General features: G+C 44.5%; 1 protein-coding gene and 1 non-coding gene across 4 annotated transcripts in view; both read right to left on the minus strand.

The window, feature by feature from the left end:
• LOC133246454 (solute carrier family 23 member 1-like) overlaps positions 1-8,626 on the minus strand; it is a 170,504-nt gene extending 161,878 nt beyond the window's left edge. Inside the window, exon 1 of one of the 3 annotated variants that reach the window (XM_061414791.1) lies at positions 8,466-8,626. In XM_061414791.1, coding sequence (XP_061270775.1) covers positions 8,466-8,507 — 42 coding nt within the window. In that variant the 5' untranslated portion in view covers positions 8,508-8,626. The remainder of the gene's footprint in view (positions 1-8,465) is intronic. The other 2 variants (XM_061414792.1, XM_061414793.1) reach the window with 2 other exon arrangements.
• On the minus strand, positions 6,840-6,911 carry TRNAF-AAA (transfer RNA phenylalanine (anticodon AAA)). The gene has a single exon. It is a non-coding gene; the product is annotated as a tRNA-Phe (tRNA).
• Positions 8,627-19,724: the final 11,098 nt, after the last annotated feature.

Below are 19,724 nucleotides of genomic sequence, written 5' to 3' on the forward strand. Positions count from 1 at the left end.
TCTATTTCTGCTTTATTGACTATGCCAAAGCCTTTGACTGTGTGGATCACAATAAACTGTGGAAAATTCTTAAAGAGATGGGAATACCAGACCACCTGACCTGCCTCTTGAGAAATCTGTATGCAGGTCAGGAAGCAACAGTTAGAAGTGGACATGGAACAACAGACTGGTTCCAAATAGGAAAAGGAGTATGTCAAGGCTGTATATTGTCACCCTGTTTATTTAACTTATATGCAGAGTATATCATGAGAAACACTGGACTGGAAAAAACACAAGCTGGAATCAAGATTGCCGGGAGAAATATCAATAACCTCAGATATGCAGATGACACCACCCTTATGGCAGAAAGTGAAGAGGAACTAAAATGCCTCTTGATGAAAGTGAAAGTGGAGAGTGAAAAAGTTGGCTTAAAGCTCAACATTCAGAAAACTAAGATCATGGCATCTGGTCCCATCACTTCATGTGAAGTAGATGGGGAAACAGTGGAAACAGTGTCAGACTTTATTTTTGGGGGCTCCAAAATCACTGCAGATGGTGACTGCAGCCATGAAATTAAAAGACGCTTACTACTTGGAAGGAAAGTTATGACCAACCTAGATAGCATATTCAAAAGCAGAGACATTACTTTGCAAACCAAGGTCCATGTAGTCAAGGCTATGGTTTTTCCTGTGGTCATGTATGGATGTGACAGTTGGACTGTGAAGAAAGCTGAGCACCGAAGAATTGATGCTTTTGAACTGTGGTATTGGAGAAGACTCTTGAGAGTCCCTTGGACTGCAAGGAGATCCAACCAGTCCATTCTGAAGGAGATCAGCCCTGGGATTTCTTTGGAAGGAATGAAAGTAAAGCTGAAACTCCAGTACTTTGGCCACCTCATGGGAAGAGTTGACTCATTGGAAAAGACTCTGATGCTGGGAGGGATTGGGGGTGGGAGGAGAAGGGGATGACAGAGGATGAGATGGCTGGATGGCATCACTGACTCGATGGACAGGAGTCTGAGTGAACTCCGGGAGTTGGTGATGGACAGGGAGGCCTGACGTGCTGCGATTCATGGGGATGCAAAGAGTCAGACACTACTGAGCGACTGAACTGAACTAAAGAGAGTAAATCCTAAATGTTTTCAGCACAAAAAAGAAGTGGTGACTGCATGCCGTGATGGAGGGGTTAACTACTAAGAACTGCTGCCTAGTCACTAAGTCACTTCAGTCATGTTTGACTCTTTGAGACCCCATGGGCCATAGCCTGCCAGGCTTCTCTGTCCATTGGATTCTCCAGGCAAGAATACTAGAGTGAGTAGCCATGCCCTCCTCCAGGGGACCTACCCTGCCCAGGGATCAACCCAAATCTGTTAAGTCTCTTGCATTGGCAGGCAGTTGTTGATCACTAGCGATACCTAGGAATCTATTAATAACTGCTATGGTGGTCATTATTTTGCAGCATATAATTGTATCAGGTCAATGTCTTGGACAGTTTAAGCTTACACAATGTTATATGTCAATTATATCTAACAAACCTGGGGGAAAAGACAGAGCATGAAGTACATAGTCCAGTGTCCTGCCTGCATGGTGCACCTACCCAATAAGTATTAGCTGCTATAATTATGATAAGCTTCTGGTCCTATGTTTCAAAGGCTTTTAACTCACACTTCAGTGACATTAGAGCATCTGTAGGTGGAGTGACATTAGAGGAGCTGTAGGTGAGAGGAATAGGAAAACAATGTCTTCGGTGTGGCCAGAATGAGGCAAGGCCACCAGCATGAAGATCAGGCAATTAGGTGACAGGCCCCAGCAGGGTTCTGGGCCCTGGTCAGACCACAGAGGAATAGCAGGTTCCACACAGTGGCACAGCCAGGGTGCCCTGAAAATAGTGTGGGCTTCTCACAGAGAAAGTTCTGGAAAGGATGTTAAAGGTACCAATACCAACACCAACCTCCATAGTCAAGCACCGTTTACTCAGCACAGCCTCAAAGAACAACTTCTGAACTGAAGCTGCACTATGACTCCTGGGAATGCTAATCATTTCAATGCTATGAGCTTCTCCAATACAAGAAATCTGCTATTTTTTTTGACTATATTGATATAAAGATACATTATTATGTATTAAAAATTTTCTCTTTTGTCTAAAGATTATTGTTTTTTTCCTTCTGATTTTAAAAGAAATGGGAGCAAAATTGTGGGCACAGACACCATGGCTGCTCTCCCTAAAGATCAGTGGCCCTGCTCTGGAGAAGTAGGAGAAGCAGATGAATCGGGGACAAGGGGTCACCAGTTGCTTTGAAGTGGAGAGAGACAAGAAAGCCACCAGATCAAGAACTGGGTGTTTGTCCCCTACCTCTTCCAGAACAGCACTGGAACATCATATTCTAAGACAGGGTTTCTCAACCTCAGCACCATTGCCATTTTGGACAGGATAATTCTTCCTTGTGTTGTGTGTGTTCATGGCAGGGGTTGGGGTGTATCATGCACCCTAGGATATTTAGTAGCATCTTTGGCCTGGACCCACTAGATGCCAGTGGCAAGCCCTTGCCCTCACCTTCAGTCGTGACGACCCAAAATGACTCCAGACATTGCCAAATGTCACCAGCAGGGTAAAAATCACCCCCAGTTAAGACCTGCCATTTTAAGGGTGTTGTTCAGATCCCACCAGGGAAGCTGCAACTAAGGACAATTCTGGCTGACGTGGAGAGTGGGTGGGATAGATGTGCCATCTCCACGTGGAGACAGAGGAAGTCAGTCCTCCTCCTCCATGCGATGGACCACAAATCGGATCTCAGCTCTCCCAGTAAGCGGGGGCCCCACCACTGGCGATGGAGAAAATTTCCCAGAGTGCTAAGGTCCAGGCAGTGGGAGGAGCTCAGGGCTGCGGTCAGACTTGCAGAGAGTGGGTGCACTGAGTCAGCCACAGCACAGCCCTGCAGAGTCACCCTGTTCCTGGGGCTAGGTGCAGCGTTTGCCCATGAATCTATTATTTAGTTTCTGAAACTTAAATGCAAGAGTTTTGCTTCTACTCATCTATTCAGCAATGCCTGGAAGCATGCCTCCCAATTCTGCTGCAGGAAGCCTTCCCTGACTTCTCTCCACTCCGGGACTACTGCCCCAGCATGCCTCACAGCCATAACACGGTTTCCTCATCCAAAAGCCCATAAAGTCCCATAACTTCTCTACTCCATCGCTAGCACAGAGTTAGTGCTCACAGCACAATCTGTTGAGTGAAAAATAAATAAATAAATAAACAAACAAACAAACACATGCATAAATTAATGACCATAAAGATTCTCTCATCGACTTTTTAAAATAAATCCATAACTGGTTAGAACTCTTTGGAAACGTTATGCTGATCCTATTTGGATTCCTGAAAAGAAGGCTGTCCTGATGCAGCTTCGGTACTTAGATTGAATGTGAAAGAAGGGTGGTTTTGCCTAAGCAGGTCAAGGCCAAGCCAAAGATAGCCTGGAGGTGCCCAAGGGAACTCTGGAGCACTTATCGCGAGGTTTTAGTGACCGCGTGGTGCAGTCCTTGAGCACAACAGCAGAAGAACCGGCGAAAGAAAAGAGGAGGGGCAGAAGGAAAAGAATGGTTGTTGATTGGCTGGCTGGTTGATTGACGCTGCGTAGGCTACACAGAACAGCAGAGCACGCAGTTTGAACTGGGGCCACGGTGGTCTGTCAGTGCCCGGCTTGGCAGCCATTAGCACATCACTTCCTGTCTCTCAGACTCCGTGTCCCCTTCTGACTCTAGGAGGGTTGCAAAAATACTCAAAAGTGTATGTGGCTTCCTGTTATGTGCGCCTGTGAATGAACTCACACGACTTGGGCAGGTACAGCTCTGGCAAACTCACCTCATACCTTCTCCCAAGACCCCTTGGAATTCTCAGAAAGGTGAAGGGGCGGCGGCAGGGGGTGGGGGGAGGTTTTGGTGGGGACATTAGGGGGGATGTTAGTTTGGGGCCTTCCCCTTACCCCCGCCATTTAAGGGTCAATGAATGACTCTTCATTCTTTATGGCAAAAAGTAAAGAAGAACTGAAGAGCCTCTTGATCCAAGTGAAAGAGAGTGAAACATTTGGCTTAAAGTTCAACATTCAGAAAACTAAGATCATGGCATCTGGTCCCATCACTTCATGGGAAATAGATGGGGAAACAGTGGAAACAGTGGCTGACTATATTTTTCTGGGCTCCAAAATCACTGCAGAAGGTGACTGCAGCCATGAAATTAAAAGATGCTTACTCCTTGGAAGGAAAGTTGTGACCAACCTAGACAGCATATTAAAAAGCAGAGATATTACTTTGTCAACAAATGTCCGTCTACTGAAGGCTATGGTTTTTCCAGTGGTCATGTATGGATGTGAGAGTTGGACTATAAAGAAAGCTGAGTGCTGAAGAATTGATGCTTTTGAACTGTGGTGTTGCAGAAGACTCTTGAGAGTCCCTTGGACTGCAAGGAGATCCAACCAGTCCATCCTAAGGGAGATCAGTCCTGGGTGTTCATTGGTAGGACTGATGTTGAAGCTGAAACTCCAATACTTTGGCCACCTCATGCGAAGAGCTGACTCATTTGAAAAGACCCTGATGCTGGGAAAGATTGAAGGCAGGAGGAGAAGGGGACGACAGAGGATGAGATGGTTGGATGGCATCACTGACTCAATGGACATGGGTTTGGGTGGACTCTGGGAGTTGGTGATGGACAGGGAGGCCTGGTGTGCTGCGATTCATAGGGTCACAAAGAGTCGGACACGACTGAGCAACTGAACTGAACTGAACTGAATGACTCAGGACTTCCCTGGTGGTCCCGTGGTTAAGATTGCCTTCCAATGAAGGGAGTGAGGGTTTGATCCAGGTTAGGGAGCTAAGATCCTACATGCCCAGTGGCCAAAAAAACCAAACATGAAAGAGAAGAAGTATTATAACAAATTCAATAAAGACTTTGAAATTGGTCAACATCAGAAAACAATCTTAAAAAAAAAAGTCAGTGACTCAAAGAGTGTTCTCTGCCTGATGACTGAATATTCTAAGTTTGTCTGGATATCAATCTGGACATGATGAGGCTATGGAAACCACTTCTGTAATTGCTTTACAACACTTTTCTGGGAAATTGTCCTTGTATGAGGCCCAACATGGAAAAAAATTAGTACTTAAGAGTGGAGAAAAACTTATCTTCCTTGAGAACAGCTGGTTCTTCACTCTGATAAGAGTGTGTGACTTCTGTGAAGCATGTCAGCTATGGCTGGTAGAACGCACAGAGCCTGATCAAAATACATCTTTTGCTGTAAAGCATTTTGTGTCACTTACATAAAGTGCTGGGGCAAAAAATCTAATAAACAGGTACACAGTGGGCTAAGATTCCTGTGTGTCAGAGATGAGTCACTAGCATATTAAAGATATACATAGAAATGTGACATCCCAGAGATATTGTAGAGCAGGGGCTTCCCAGATGGAGGTGGAAAAAGCCCCACCTCAGGGCATATCCAGATGGGGGAAGTGACTTTATCCCAGGGGAATCCCTGGTCAGTAAAATTCTGTAACTCTCAGACTTCCCTGGTGGCCCAGTGATTAAGATTCTGAGCTCCCAATGCAGGGGGTCCAGGTTCAACCTTTGGTCAGGGAACTAGATGGCACATGCCTCAACCAGGAGTTCACATGGTGCAACTATGACCTGGCATGGCCAAGTAAATAATTTGTTTTTAAGTCTATGACTCTTATAGTGGCAGAAGAATGCCTACAAGCCCCTTTTTGAAGGAAGAATAAACTCTTAATGAAGCTTCCGCATGAGTCAGCACTGGTATGAGAAGACGGGCCACAAGCTTTTCTTCTGATTGGAAGAGTCTATCAGCTCAAAACACGGGCTGTAATTTCACCAAAACACTTGCTCAAAGAGGCATTCTGTTGAGGTGTGGCATTTTATAGTGCTTTACAGCTTGCAAAGAGCTTCCGGTGCATCCTCTCATTTGATTCTCACAACCCAGTTTCCAGAGAGGAGATTGAGGCTCAGTGAGATTACATGACTTGTCCCAGGTCCCCTTGTAAATGGGAGAATGAAACTCTCCTCTCCTGGTTGAGGGCAGTTGCTGGCAGGTGCATTCCTGTGTGTACAGGGACAGCCTGTCATCTCTCTGGAGCAGAGCAGCAGAGCAGGAGGAGGCTGGCACAGAGGGAACAGCAGTAGGAAGGAGGATTTCTGGGGGGAAATGAATCCCTTGGCCCTCTGACTCCATCCACCCCCAACACAGCCTCCTGCTCCCCAACTTGCCCCCTAGGTTTGTTTCCTAACACATCCAGTCAACTGACTCTAGCCATTGGGATTGTCCAGGTCTCTCCAAACATGACTGGGGAATCTGTCTTCCCCATGTTTATATCCCTAGAAGGTTCTAACAAAGGAATATGCACATGAAAACCAAAACATCTCAGAGTAGTGGCCTTTTAATCTGGGTGCTGAGACTGAGGCTTTGAGGAAAATGACAAGACAGTTCACTGAATAAAGACAGATATATGCCCAGACCCTACCACTCCCTACTGCTTCAGGTGTGCTAAAGACGTGGAAAAAAATCACAGCTTTCAGAAATAGAGTTTTCAACTTATTTCCCAAGTTGTTGTTTTTTTTTTTTTTTGCTTCTATGAGATGGTGACAGAAGTGTTTAAAAAAATTTAAAATGGTCCAAAATGGAGTAACTAATGCTAAGCCCATATCAGCCAACCAAGACTTAATAAAGTGAAAGAAAGTGAAGTCGCTCAGTCATGTCCTACTCTTTGCGACCGCATGGACTGTAGCCTACCAGACTCCTCCGTCCATGGGATTTCCCAGGAAAGAATACTGGAGTGGGTTGCCATTTCCTTCTCCAGGAGATCTTCCCAACCCAGGGATTGAACCTGGGTCTTCTGCATTTTAGGCAGACGCTTTACAGTCTGAGCCACCAGGGAAGTTCTAACCTAACGCCTAACCTAATTAATTGCATGCAGTTTTGGTTTCTCACAGGGATGTAACTTTTCACTAGTCCGTCTCGAATTATCTGGTCAGAACTAGTGAGGTGATCTGCCTGGTAGACCCCTGCTTTTCAGGAAAGTGCCTTGGCCTGAAACAATCCACTCTTTGATAGAATAACTTTGCCATGCCTCCTTCTGCCTATAAAACTCCTCCATTTTGTACAGCTCCTCAAAGCTCCCTTCTGCCTTCTATGATGGTATGCTGTCCATTTCATGAATCATTAAATAAAGCCAATTATGTGGACTTCCCTGGCAGTCGATCAGTTAAGACTCCACACTTAACCGTGTGGAATCACTGCAGGGGGCCTGGGTCCAAATCCTGGTGGGCGAACTAAGATCCTGCATGCTGCAAGGTGTGGCCAAAAGAAATAATAACAATTTTAAAAATAAAGCCAACTAGCTTTAAATTTACCCAGTTGAATTTTTACTTTTAGCAATAGGAATTCTGAGAGGAGAGAAAATTTCTCTCAGGTGCCTGTCAAATTTTTCCAGAAGAGTCAGCCATAGTCCCTTTACCAGAAGACTGAGACTAGCAGTGGGCAAGGTCTGGCAGCTAGGCTCCAGGGGACAGTTCTGAGGGCCCAGCTCAGGCTCATGCGTGGCACCTGTTCAACGGATACCATGGCTGGGCCTGGTGGGGAGAGGCTCTGTCTGACTATGGTGGGCAGAGGGTCCCCACTCAGTCAGCTCCCCCCACCCCCGGCCCTGCTTTTTAGGTGGCCAAACTAGGCTGGAAAGAATGGTGGGAGCAGAGCTCAAGGATGAGCTGGAGAGGCCTCCAGATGGGTTATTGTCCCTTTACTTCTCTGGGCCTCAGCTTCCTTATATGTAAAATGGGAACAGAGGTGTATGCCTCAGTGGCTTGAAGGAGGAAAATAAAGTACATAATACTAGGACATACCAGTTTCATGCCTTTCACCCTCTCTCATTCTCTCTCTCTCTCTCTGCTTTCCTCTTTCTCTTTGCTTTGCTTCAGAAAGGCTTTCTGATAAAAGAAATCATAATGCTGAGAAACCTGGAAAACAAACACTTAGATTCAACAGAGTAAAACAGAGGGCCTTTCAGCTCTCCCTTCTTCCTTTGTAATTCATTCACGGAGTTCAGCACTGAGGGTGGGATCTTTGCCTTGCGATGGTGGCAGCAGGAGAACAGCTGTGAAAATTCAACGTCTCACTTGGAACACAAGCCACCTTCCTCATGAATCTGCATTAGGACTCCACACTGGGACCTTTCTCCAGGGTCTTTCCTCTTTTCGGCTACCCCACCAATCTGCCTGCAATGCAGGAGACCTGGGTTTGATCCCTGGGTCAGGAAGATCTCCTGGAGAAGGGAATGGCAACCTGCTCCAGTATTCTTGCCTGGAGAATCCCATGGACAGAGGAGCCTGGCCGGCTACAGCCCATGACACTGCAAAGAGTCGGACACGACTGAGAGACTAACACTTAACACGCACCCCACCTCTATCATCCCCTCTCTTCTACCAGCACTCACCAAGGGGTTGGGGTGCTCACAGGTAGTGATGGCAGAGTTCATGGCCGCTTGGGGTCTTCTCTTTTTGCCTTCCTCTCAGAACAGAAAAGGAACAAAGCCGCTGCTGGAGAGGAAGATTACTTTCTTACAGCCTGCCAAAATAATAAGACAGAGGGAAAGATGAGGCTCCAAGAGGGTGGGGCCTCTAAGCCCCACCTACTGGTCTCTAACAGACACCCCCTCCAGCCCTCTTAGGTCACTTCAGGGGACCAAGGTACATCCAGTGATCGTAAGCGTTGCATCATTTGAAAAGTGTGGGTTAGTTGCAGAGAAGTTAATGATCCCCCATGGCACCAAGGAAACAAATCAGGGGGCAGCCTGTTGCGATGTGGCAGGACAGCACTTTCCGGAAACCAGGTTCCCAGGGGCAAGAGAAGAGGGGGTGAGGCTCTGGGCCAGACAGAGGGGCTTTTCTGTTTTCTAAAGCTGATTTCTAGTGACTGGTTGAACTGGAATGTAAACATTGCAAAAGTGACACAAGCAGCCTGGCCCCTGAGATACACTGACACAGCTGTTAGGCAGGGACTGCTGGCCCTAAATGCTGACCTGGGAGAGGCTACTAAGGCTCACGGGTGGAGCAAAGACCTCAGGTGAGAGGCTGAGAAAAAATGCTTCTACAACTTGGGTGCCTGGCTCCCTAATATGTAGAAACTTCTAGTAAGCTACCTATTGGAGAGACAAATCCAGGAAGGCGAGTCTCGGTCTTACCCCACACAGAGTACTAAAATGCTCCTCTAAAACTCTCAATAAACACCATTCTATAAAGTCCAATGGGGTTCCCAGGTGGTGCTAGTGGTAAAGAACCTGCCTGCCAATGCAGGAGATGTAAGAGATGTGGGTTCAATCCCTGGGTCGGGAAGATCCCCTGGAGGAGGGCATGGCAACCGACTCCAATATTCTTGCCCAGAGAATCCCGTGGACAGAGAAGCCTGCTGGCTACAGTCCACAGGGTTGCAAAGAGTCAGACACAACTGAAGCAACGTAGCGTGTATGCACATGAAGGCCGATGTAAACAAATACCTGTTATTCATAATGATGGAATGTTCTGGAACAGATAGTACTGGGACCCACGTTTCAGGAAACACATAGTGGGACCTACATAGACACTGATGGGAGTCCATCCAAGAGGAAGCCCTGCAAAGAAAAACAATGAGAAGTTTGACATGGGAGGGGACAGAGCTGATTAAGCTATAATAGAAAAACCAAGGTCAGAAGAGAGTCAACGGTCATTAAGTAGTTGACCTTTCAGTTCAGTTCAGTTCAGTCGCTCAGTCCTGTCCAACTCTTTGTAAAACCCCATGAATCGCAGCATGCCAGGCCTCCCTGTCCATCATCAACTCCCAGAGTTCACCCAGACTCACATCCATCGAGTCAGTGATGCCATCCAGCCATCTCATCCTCTGTCATCCCCTTCTTCTCCTGCCCCCAATCCCTCCCAGCATCCGAGTCTTTTCCAATGAGTCAGCTCTGTGCATGAGGTGGCCAAAGTATTGGAGTTTCAGCTTTAGCATCATTCCTTCCAAAGAAATCCCAGGGCTGATCTCCTTCAGAATGGACTGGTTGGATCTCCCTGCCATCCAAGGGACTCACAAGAGACTTCTCCAACACCACAGTTCAAAAGCATCAATTCTTCGGTGCTCAGCTTTCTTCACAATCCAACTCTCACATCCATACATGACCACAGGAAAAACCATAGCCTTGACTAGACGGACCTTTGTTAGCAAAGTAATGTCTCTGCTTTTGAATATGCTATCTAGGTTGGACATAACTTTCCTTCCAAGGACTAAGGGTCTTTCAATTTCATGGCTGCAGTCACCATTTGCAGTGATTTTGGAGCCCCGAAAAATAAAGTCTGACAGTTTCCACTGTTCCCCCATCTATTTCCCATGAAGTGATGGGACCAGATGCCATGATCTTAGTTTTCTGAATGTTGAGCTTTAAGCCAAATTTTTCACTCTCCACTTTCACTTTCATCAAGAGGCTTTTTCGTTCCTCTTCACTTTCTGCCATAAGGGTGGTGTCATCTGCATATCTGAGGTTATTGATATTTCTCGCAGAAATCTATATTCCAGCTTGTGTTTCTTTCAGCCCAGCATTTCTCAGCTTAGCACCCCCAAATAAAGTCTCTCATTGTGTCCATTGTTTCCCCAGCTATTTGCCATGAAGTGATGGGACCAGATGCCATGATCTTCATTTTTTGAATGTTGAATTTTAAGCCAGCTTTTTTCACTCTCCTCTTTCTCCTTCATCAAGAAGCTCTTTAATTCCTCTTTCCTTTCTGCCATAAGGGTGGTGTCATCTGCATATCTGACATTATTGTTATTTCTCCCAGAAATCTTGATTCCAGCTAGTGCTTCATCCAGCCCAATATTTCACATGTACTCTACATATAAGTTAAATAAGCGGGGTGACAGTATGCAGCCTTGACGTACTCCTTTCCCAATTTGCAACCAGTCGATTGTTCCATGTCCAGTTCCGACTATTGCTTCTTGACCTGCATACAGGTTTCTCAGGAGGCAGGTAAGGTGGTCTGGTATTCCCATCTCTAAGAATTTTCCACAGTTTGTTGTGATCTACACAGTCAAAGGCTTTACCTTGAAAGTAGTCAATGAAGCAGATGCTTTTCTGGAATTCTTTAGCTTTTTCTATGATCCAGTGCACAGCCCTGGATGCCCCATTCTCTGGGAGGCTTCCTAGACACCAGGACCCAGGCATGGAAAACTACTGTTGCCTCATCCAGTCCTTCCAATTCACAGATGAGCCCAGTGTGTGGGAGGACCTATCCAGGATGCCTAGTTCCTGCTCTAAGGATTGCATCCTTTATCACAGATTTTTTTCCCCCAAATCTCTGCCCTTTGGTCTCTAGTTTATTGTTGACCCTCCAGGCTTCTCAAGTGGAGTTTAGTTAAAAGGCAGGCGCTTGGCTATTACTCTAGACCCACTGAATCTGAGTCTTTGAGGGGATGGCTCAGAATCTGTGTTTTTGTTTTTGTTTTTAATTTTATTTTTAAACTTTACAATATTGTATTAGTTTTGCCAAATATCGAAATGAATCTGCCACAGGTATACCTGTGTTCCCCATTCTGAACCCTCCTTCCTTCTCCCTCCCCATACCCTCCCTCTGGGTCGTCCCAGTGCACCAGCCCCAAGCATCCAGTATCGTGCATCAGACATGGCCTGGCGACTCGTTTCATACATGATATTATACATGTTTCAATGCCATTCTCCCAAATCTCCCCACCCTCTCCCTCTACCACAGAGTCCATAAGACTGATCTATACATCAGTGTCTCTTTTGCTGTCTCGTACACAGGGTTATTGTTACCATCTTTCTAAATTCCATATATATGCGTTAGTATACTGTATTGGTGTTTTTCTTTCTGGCTTACTTCACTCTGTATAATAGGTTCCAGTTTTATCCATCTCATTAGAACTGATTCAAATGTATTCTTTTTAATGGCTGAGTAATACTCCATTGTGTATATGTACCACAGCTTTCTTATCCATTCATCTGCTGATGGGCATCTAGGTTGCTTCCATGTCCTGGCTATTATAAACAGTGCTGCGATGAACATTGGGGTACACGTGTCTCTTTCCCTTCTGGTTTCCTCAGTGTGTATGCCCAGCAGTGGGCTTGCTGGATCATAAGGCAGTTCTATTCCCAGTTTTTTAAGGAATCTCCACACTGTTCTCCATAGTGGCTGTACTAGTTTGCATTCCCACCAACAGTGTAAGAGAGTTCCCTTTTCTCCACACCCTGTCCAGCATTTATTGCTTGTAGACTTTTGGATCGCAGCCATTCTGACTGGTGTGAAATGGTACCTCATAGTGGTTTTGATTTGCATTTCTCTAATAATGAGTGATGTTGAGCATCTTTTCATGTGTTTGTTAGCCATCTGTATGTCTTCTTTGGAGAAATGTCTATTTAGTTCTTTGGCCCATTTTTTGATTGGGTCATTTATTTTTCTGGAATTGAGCTGTAGGAGTTGCTTGTATATTTTGGAGATTAGTTGTTTGTCCGTTGCTTCATTTGCTATTATTTTCTCCCATTCTGAAGGCTGCCTTTTTACCTTGCTAATAGTTTGCTTTGTTGTGCAGAAGTTTTTAAGTTTAATTAGGTCCCATTTGTTTATTTTTGCTTTTATTTCCAGTATTCTGGGAGGTGGGTCATAGAGGATCCTGCTGTGATGTATGTTGGAGAGTGTTTTGCCTATGTTCTCCTCTAGGAGTTTTATAGTTTCTGGTCTTACGTTGAGATCTTTAATCCATTTTGAGTTTATTTTTGTGTATGGTGTTAGAAAGTGTTCTAGTTTCATTCTTTTACAAGTGGTTGACCAGTTTTGCCAGCACCACTTGTGAAAGAGATTGTCTTTAATCCATTGTATATTCTTGCCTCCTTTGTCAAAGATAAGGTGTCCATATGTGCGTGGATTTATCTCTGGGCTTTCTATTTTGTTCCATTGATCAATATTTCTGTCTTTGTGCCAGTACCATACTGTCTTGATAACTGTGGCTTTGTAGTAGAGCCTGAAGTCAGGTAGATTGATTCCTCCTGTTCCATTCTTCTTTCTCAAGATCGCTTTGGCTATTCGAGGTTTTTTGTATTTCCATACAAATGGTGAAATTACTTGTTCTAGCTCTGTGAAGAATACCGTTGGTAGCTTGATAGGGATTGCATTGAATCTGTAAATTGCTTTGGGTAGTATACTCATTTTCACTATATTGATTCTTCCAATCCATGAACATGGTATATTTCTCCATCTATTAGTGTCCTCTTTGATTTCTTTCACCAGTGTTTTATAGTTTTCTATATATAGGTCTTTAGTTTCTTTAGGTAGATATATTCCTAAGTATTTTATTCTTTCCGTTGCAATGGTGAATGGAATTGTTTCCTTAATTTCTCTTTCTGTTTTCTCATTATTAGTGTATAGGAATGCAAGGGATTTCTGTGTGTTGATTTTATATCCTGAAACTTTACTATAATCATTGATTAGTTCTAGTAATTTTCTGGTGGAGTCTTTAGGGTTTTCTATGTAGAGGATCATGTCATCTGCAAACAGTGAGAGTTTTACGTCTTCTTTTCCAATTTGGATTCCTTTTATTTCTTTTTCTGCTCTGATTGCTGTGGACAAAACTTCCAAAACTATGTGGAATAGTAATGGTGAAAGTGGGCACCCTTGTCTTGTTCCTGACTTTAGAGGAAATGCTTTCAATTTTTCACCATTGAGGATAATGTTTGCTGTGGGTTTGTCATATATAGCTTTTATTATGTTGAGGTATGTTCCTTCTATTCCTGCTTTCTGGAGAGTTTTTTATCATAAATGGATGTTGAGTTTTGTCAAAGGCTTTCTCTGCATCTATTGAGATAATCATATGGTTTTTATTTTTCAATTTGTTAATGTGGTGTATTACACTGATTGATTTGCGGATATTGAAGAATTCTTGCATCCCTGGGATAAAGCCCACTTGGTCGGGTGTTTGATCTTTTTAATGTGTTGTTGGATTCTGATTGCTAGAATTTTGTTAAGGATTTTTGCATCTATGTTCATCAGTGATATTGGCCTGTAGTTTTCTTTTCTTGTGGCATCTTTCTCAGGTTTTGGTATTAGGGTGATGGTGGCCTCATAGAATGAGTTTGGAAGTTTACCTTCCTCTGCAATTTTCTGGAAGAGTTTGAGCAGAATAGGTGTTAGCTCTTCTCTAAATTTTTGGTAGAATTCAGCTGTGAAGCCGTCTGGACCTGGGCTTTTGTTTGCTGGAAGATTTCTGATTACAGTTTCAATTTCCGTGCTTGTGATGGGTCTGTTAAGATTTTCTATTTCTTCCTGGTCCAGTTTTGGAAAGTTGTACTTTTCTAAGAATTTGTCCATTTCTTCCACGTTGTCCATTTTATTGGCATATAATTGTTGATAGTAGTCTCTTATGATCCTTTGTATTTCTGTGTTGTCTGTTGTGATCTCTCCATTTTCATTTCTAATTTTATGGATTTGATTTTTCTCCCTTTGTTTCTTGATGAGTCTGGCTAATGGTTTGTCAATTTTATTTATCCTTTCAAAGAACCAGCTTTTGGCTTTGTTGATTTTTGCTATGGTCTCTTTTGTTTCTTTTGCATTTATTTCTGCCCTAATTTTTAAGATTTCTTTCCTTCTACTAACCCTGGGGTTCTTCATTTCTTCCTTTTCTAGTTGCTTTAGGTGTAGGGTTAGGTTATTTATTTGACTTTTTTCTTGTTTCTTGAGGTATGCCTGTATTGCTATGAACTTTCCCCTTAGGACTGCTTTTAAAGTGTCCCACAGGTTTTGGGTTGTTGTGTTTTCATTCTCATTAGTTTCTATGCAAATTTTGATTTCTTCTGTGATTTGTTGGTTATTCAGCAGCGTGTTGTTCAGCCTCCATATGTTGGAATTTTTAATAGTTTTTCTCGTGTAATTGAGATCTAATCTTACTGCATTGTGGTCAGAAAAGATGCTTGGAATGATTTCAATTTGTTTGAATTTTTCAAGGCTAAATTTATGACCCAGGATGTGATCTATCCTGGAGAAGGTTCCATGTGCGCTTGAGAAAAAGGTGAAATTCATTGATTTGGGATGAAATGTCCTATAGATATCAATTAGGTCTAACTGGTGTATTGTATCGTTTAACGTTTGTGTTTCCTTGTTAATTTTCTGTTTAGTTGATCTATCCATAGGTGTGAGTGGGGTATTAAAGTCTCCCACTATTATTGTGTTATTATTAATTTCTCCTTTCATACTTGTTAGCACTTGTCTTACATACTGTGGTGCTCCCATGTTGGGTGCATATATATTTATAATTGTTATATCTTCTTCTTGGATTGATCCTTTGATCATTAGGTAGTGACCTTCTTTGTCTCTTTTCACAGCCTTTGTTTTAAAGTCCATTTTATCTGATATAAGTATTGCTACTCCTGCTTTCTTTTGGTCCCTGTTTGCATGGAAAATCTTTTTCCAGCCCTTCACTTTCAGTCTGTATGTGTCCCCTGTTTTGAGGTGGGTCTCTTGTAGACAACATATGTAGGGGTCTTGTTTTTGTATCCATTCAGCCAGTCTTTGTCTTTTGGTCGGGGCATTCAACCCATTTACGTTTAAGGTAATTACTGATAAGTATGATCCCGTTGCCATTTACTTTATTGTTTTGGGTTCGAGTTTATACACCCTTTTTGTGTTTCCTGTCTAGAGAATATCCTTTAGTATTTGTTGGAGAGCTGGTTTGGTGGTGCTGAATTCTCTCAGCTTTTGCTTGTCTGAGAAGCTTTTGATTTCTCCTTCATATTTGAATGAGACCCTTGCTGGGTACAATAATCTGGGCTGTAGGTTATTTTCTTTCATCACTTTAAGTATGTCTTGCCATTCCCTCCTGGCTTGAAGAGTTTCTATTGAAAGATCAGCTGTTATCCTTATGGGAATTCCCTTGTGTGTTATTTGTTGTTTTTCCCTTGCTGCTTTTAATATTTGTTCTTTGTGTTTGATCTTTGTTAATTTGATTAATATGTGTCTTGGGGTGTTTTGCCTTGGGTTTATCCTGTTTGGGACTCTGGGTTTCTTGGACTTGGGTGATTATTTCCTTCCCCATTTTAGGGAAGTTTTCAACTATTATCTCTTCAAGTATTTTCTCATGGTCTTTCTTTTTGTCTTCTTCTTCTGGGACCCCTATGATTCGAATGTTGTAGCGTTTAATATTGTCCTGGAGATCTCTGAGATTGTCCTCATTTCTTTTAATTCGTTTTTCTTTTATCCTCTCTGATTCATTGATTTCCACCATTCTATCTTCTAATTCACTAATCCTATCTTCTGCCTCTGTTATTCTACTATTTGTTGCCTCCAGAGTGTTTTTAATTTCATTTATTGCATTATTCATTATATTTTGACTCTCTTTTATTTCTTCTAGGTCCTTGTTAAACCTTTCTTGCATCTTCTCACTCTTTGTCTCCAAGCTATTTATCTGTGATTCCATTTTGATTTCAAGATTTTGGAGCAATTTCACTATCATTATTCGGAATTCTTTATCAGGTAGATTCCCTATCTCTTCCTCTTTTGTTTGGTTTGGTGGGCATTTATCCTGTTCCTTTATCTGCTGGGTATTCCTCTGTCTCTTCATCTTGTTTAAATTGCTGAGTTTGGGGTGTCCTTTCTGTATTCTGGCAGTTTGTGGAGTTCTCTTTATTGTGGTGTTTCCTCGTTCTGTGTGGGCTTGTACAGGAGGCTTGTCAAGGTTTCTTGGTTAGGGAAGCTTGTGTCGGTGTTCTGGTGGGTGGAGCTGTATTTCTTCTCTCTCCTTTTGAAGACTTGGGTTGCTTTTCTGGGTGCCTGATGTCCTCTGCCGGCATTCAGAAGTTGTTTTGTGGAATTTACTCAGCATTTAAATGTTCTTTTGATGAATTTGTGGGGGAGAAATTGTTCTCCCCCTCCTACTCCTCCACCATCTTAGCTCCTCCCATTCAGAATCTGTGTTTTTAACAAGCACCCCCCATGACTGGTGTGACTGTAAGGGATTCCCAAGGTGGAGTGAGGTTGGGGCAGGGACGTGGGAGGGAGCAGGTTGACTGTGGCATATCCACCCTGGGAGTGGGCTCTCTGCAACCTAACCCCCCGAGCCCCTGAACCTCTGTTCCCCTAGAATGAAACTGCTAGATTGTGGATGGGGGGCTCAGTCTGTCCCTCGGGCAGTGTAGATGAGCCCTTTCCTGTGTAAACAGAGGCTCACCTCTGGCTGTTGCCTCTCCCGCCTAAGCTCCCACCCTCTTTAGAAAGAGGAGACCATGGTCCCCAGTGCTTCCCCATCTCTCAGCCACTCTCTGGGGTTGGCAGTGTTTTCTGGGTGGTCAAGAACTTAATATTCATCCCCTGTAAAGGTCACCAAGCAGAGACCCTGGGTTTGGGCCTCAGTTTTAACATGCACCCTTTTGGGGACAAGAGGTAGGGAGCCGTTCTATCCCTCGGCAGCCCAGAGCAAATATCAGAGTGTGGTGGATTTCTGACACGTGAAGTTTTGTGGTTTCTTTCAGATCCTTTTTGAAGAAGCCTTCGATGTGGCAAGTTTCCTGGACAAAAGTGAAGCTCCAGGCACATCTAGCCCCAGGTGAGGAGGGGTATGAGACTGTGTGTGGGTGTGTGGGTGTCCCTGTTGGGGTGTTTAGGACCCTCTCCCTTGCAGCCTCTCAGAGGGGAGCATAATTCAGTGGAAGTTCTTGGAAATCCACTTTTTCTTGTGGTTCAGAAAAGGCTGGTCCTAGGATTGTGCCATTGCCCTGGGGAGTATCTTCTCTGGGGCTTCTTCAGCAGAGACAGTTCTCCCGATGTGACCCAGGGCTGAGATACATCAGTGAGTTGTCAACTCTAGGTGGTTTGCACTGTCTCCTGGGGTGAGGTGGCCGTGGGTGGGTTACAGCAGTCAGTCTGGTTTGAGAGGTGGACAGAGAGAGTCTGGGCCAACATGGAAACAGGCCCCATGCCTGAGCCTTGGGGTGAGTGACAGAGTCTCTGAGCTGTACAAGGGGAGATGCTGTTTTCACAGTGCTGATGGGAAGGATGTAGAAGGAGGGATGACCCCCTGAAGTCAGAAGAGCATCTGGGGAGATTTTAAAACAAGAAGTAGCTTGGTTTTTTTAAACACACACACACATAAAAAACAGTTGTGTTTTCTCAGGAAGAGAGAGTTTAGGACTAAAATGTCCTTGCTACTTTGAAAAGCTGTGGTCTTACAGCCTAAAGGCACAGCACCCTCAGATACTTGGTTAAAAAGAGGCGACCAGTGGTTAAGACTCCACATTCTCAAAGCAGGGGGCCAGGATCGATCCCTGGTCAGGGAACTAGATCCTGCGTGGGCTAGTAAGACCCACACAGCCAAATAAATAACACTTTTTTTTTTTTTCGTTAAGAAGCAAAAACATGTAGCTTTCTGCCTTGGGAGTGAGGTGACATTCATGTTCTCATGATCCCAAAGAACATCTCCATTCTTTCTGAGGCCCGTGGCTCCAGCCCAGAGCCCTAGGGGCCTGCAGGCAGATGCTGCTGCTGCTGCTAAGTCGCTTCAGTCGTGTCCGACTCTGTGCGACCCCATAGACGGCAGCCCACCAGGCTCCCCTGTCCCTGGGATTCTCCAGGCAAGAACACTGGAGTGGGTTGCCATTTCCTTCTCCAATGCATGAAAGTGAAAATTGAAAGTGAAGTCGCTCAGTCGTGTCCGACTCTTAGCGACCCCATGGACTACAGCCCACCAGGCTTCTCGGTCCCTGGGATATTCCAGGCAAGAGTACTGGAGTGGGGTGCCATTGCCTTCTCCGAGAGGTCAGCAACTCAACTGCCACCCCCCTCCCCCACCCCAGCCCAGCCAGACTTGCCCAAAATCTCAAAGCGATTTTCCATGGTGACTCTTCCAGGCTATATCAAGTTTGACTTTTCGGAAACCGGCTGGAGACAGAGATTGCTATCTCTTTGTTGGGCTTCGCTACGAAAACAATTTCTTTGAAAAGTGGCCAAAGTGTACTTGACAAATAATTTTGTTAACTCCTTACCCTGCTGGTGGAACAGAAAACAACCAATCAAGGGGGAAAAAAAAAAAAAAATTTTTTTTTTTTTAATCTTTCCCTAGAAAGGCAGAGAGAAGGCAATGGCACCCCACTCCAGTACTCTTGCCTGGAAAATCCCATGGACGGAGGAGCCTGGTAGGCTGCAGCCCATGGGATCTCGAAGAGTCGGACACGACTGAGGAACTTCACTTTCAGTTTTCACTTTCCTGCATTGGAGAAGGAAATGGCATCCCACTATAGTGTTCTTGCCTGGAGAATCACAGGGACGGGGAGCCTGGTGGGCTGCTGTCTCTGGGGTCCCACAGAGTTGGACAGGACTGAAGTGACTTAGCAGCAGTAGCAGCAGAAAAGGCAGAGGATTGATGCCAGGGTTCCCAAGCTGACTGTGAGGCCTCATTCCAGCAGGAAGTGAGGTCAAAGCACCACAAGCTGTCCAGGCCTGATTACAGTCCTATTGGTAGGCTTCTCCTCTTGTTCCAGGAAACAGCAGGAAAAGAATCTTCAGGGCAGCCGTCTGTGCCAGGCAGGGCTGGCGTTTCACTTTAGACCTCCTGAGCCAGAGGCATGTCAAGGGACTGACTTCGATCGTGCCCTGTGCTTCCTGAGCCTGGGAGGTCACGGGTGGGAGCAGAGCCTGACTTTAGGCGGAGAGGAAATCTTGCTCCTTGTTCCCCA

Source organism: Bos javanicus, chromosome 4 (assembly GCF_032452875.1).
Source record: "Bos javanicus breed banteng chromosome 4, ARS-OSU_banteng_1.0, whole genome shotgun sequence".
Classification (NCBI taxonomy): domain Eukaryota; kingdom Metazoa; phylum Chordata; class Mammalia; order Artiodactyla; family Bovidae; genus Bos; species Bos javanicus.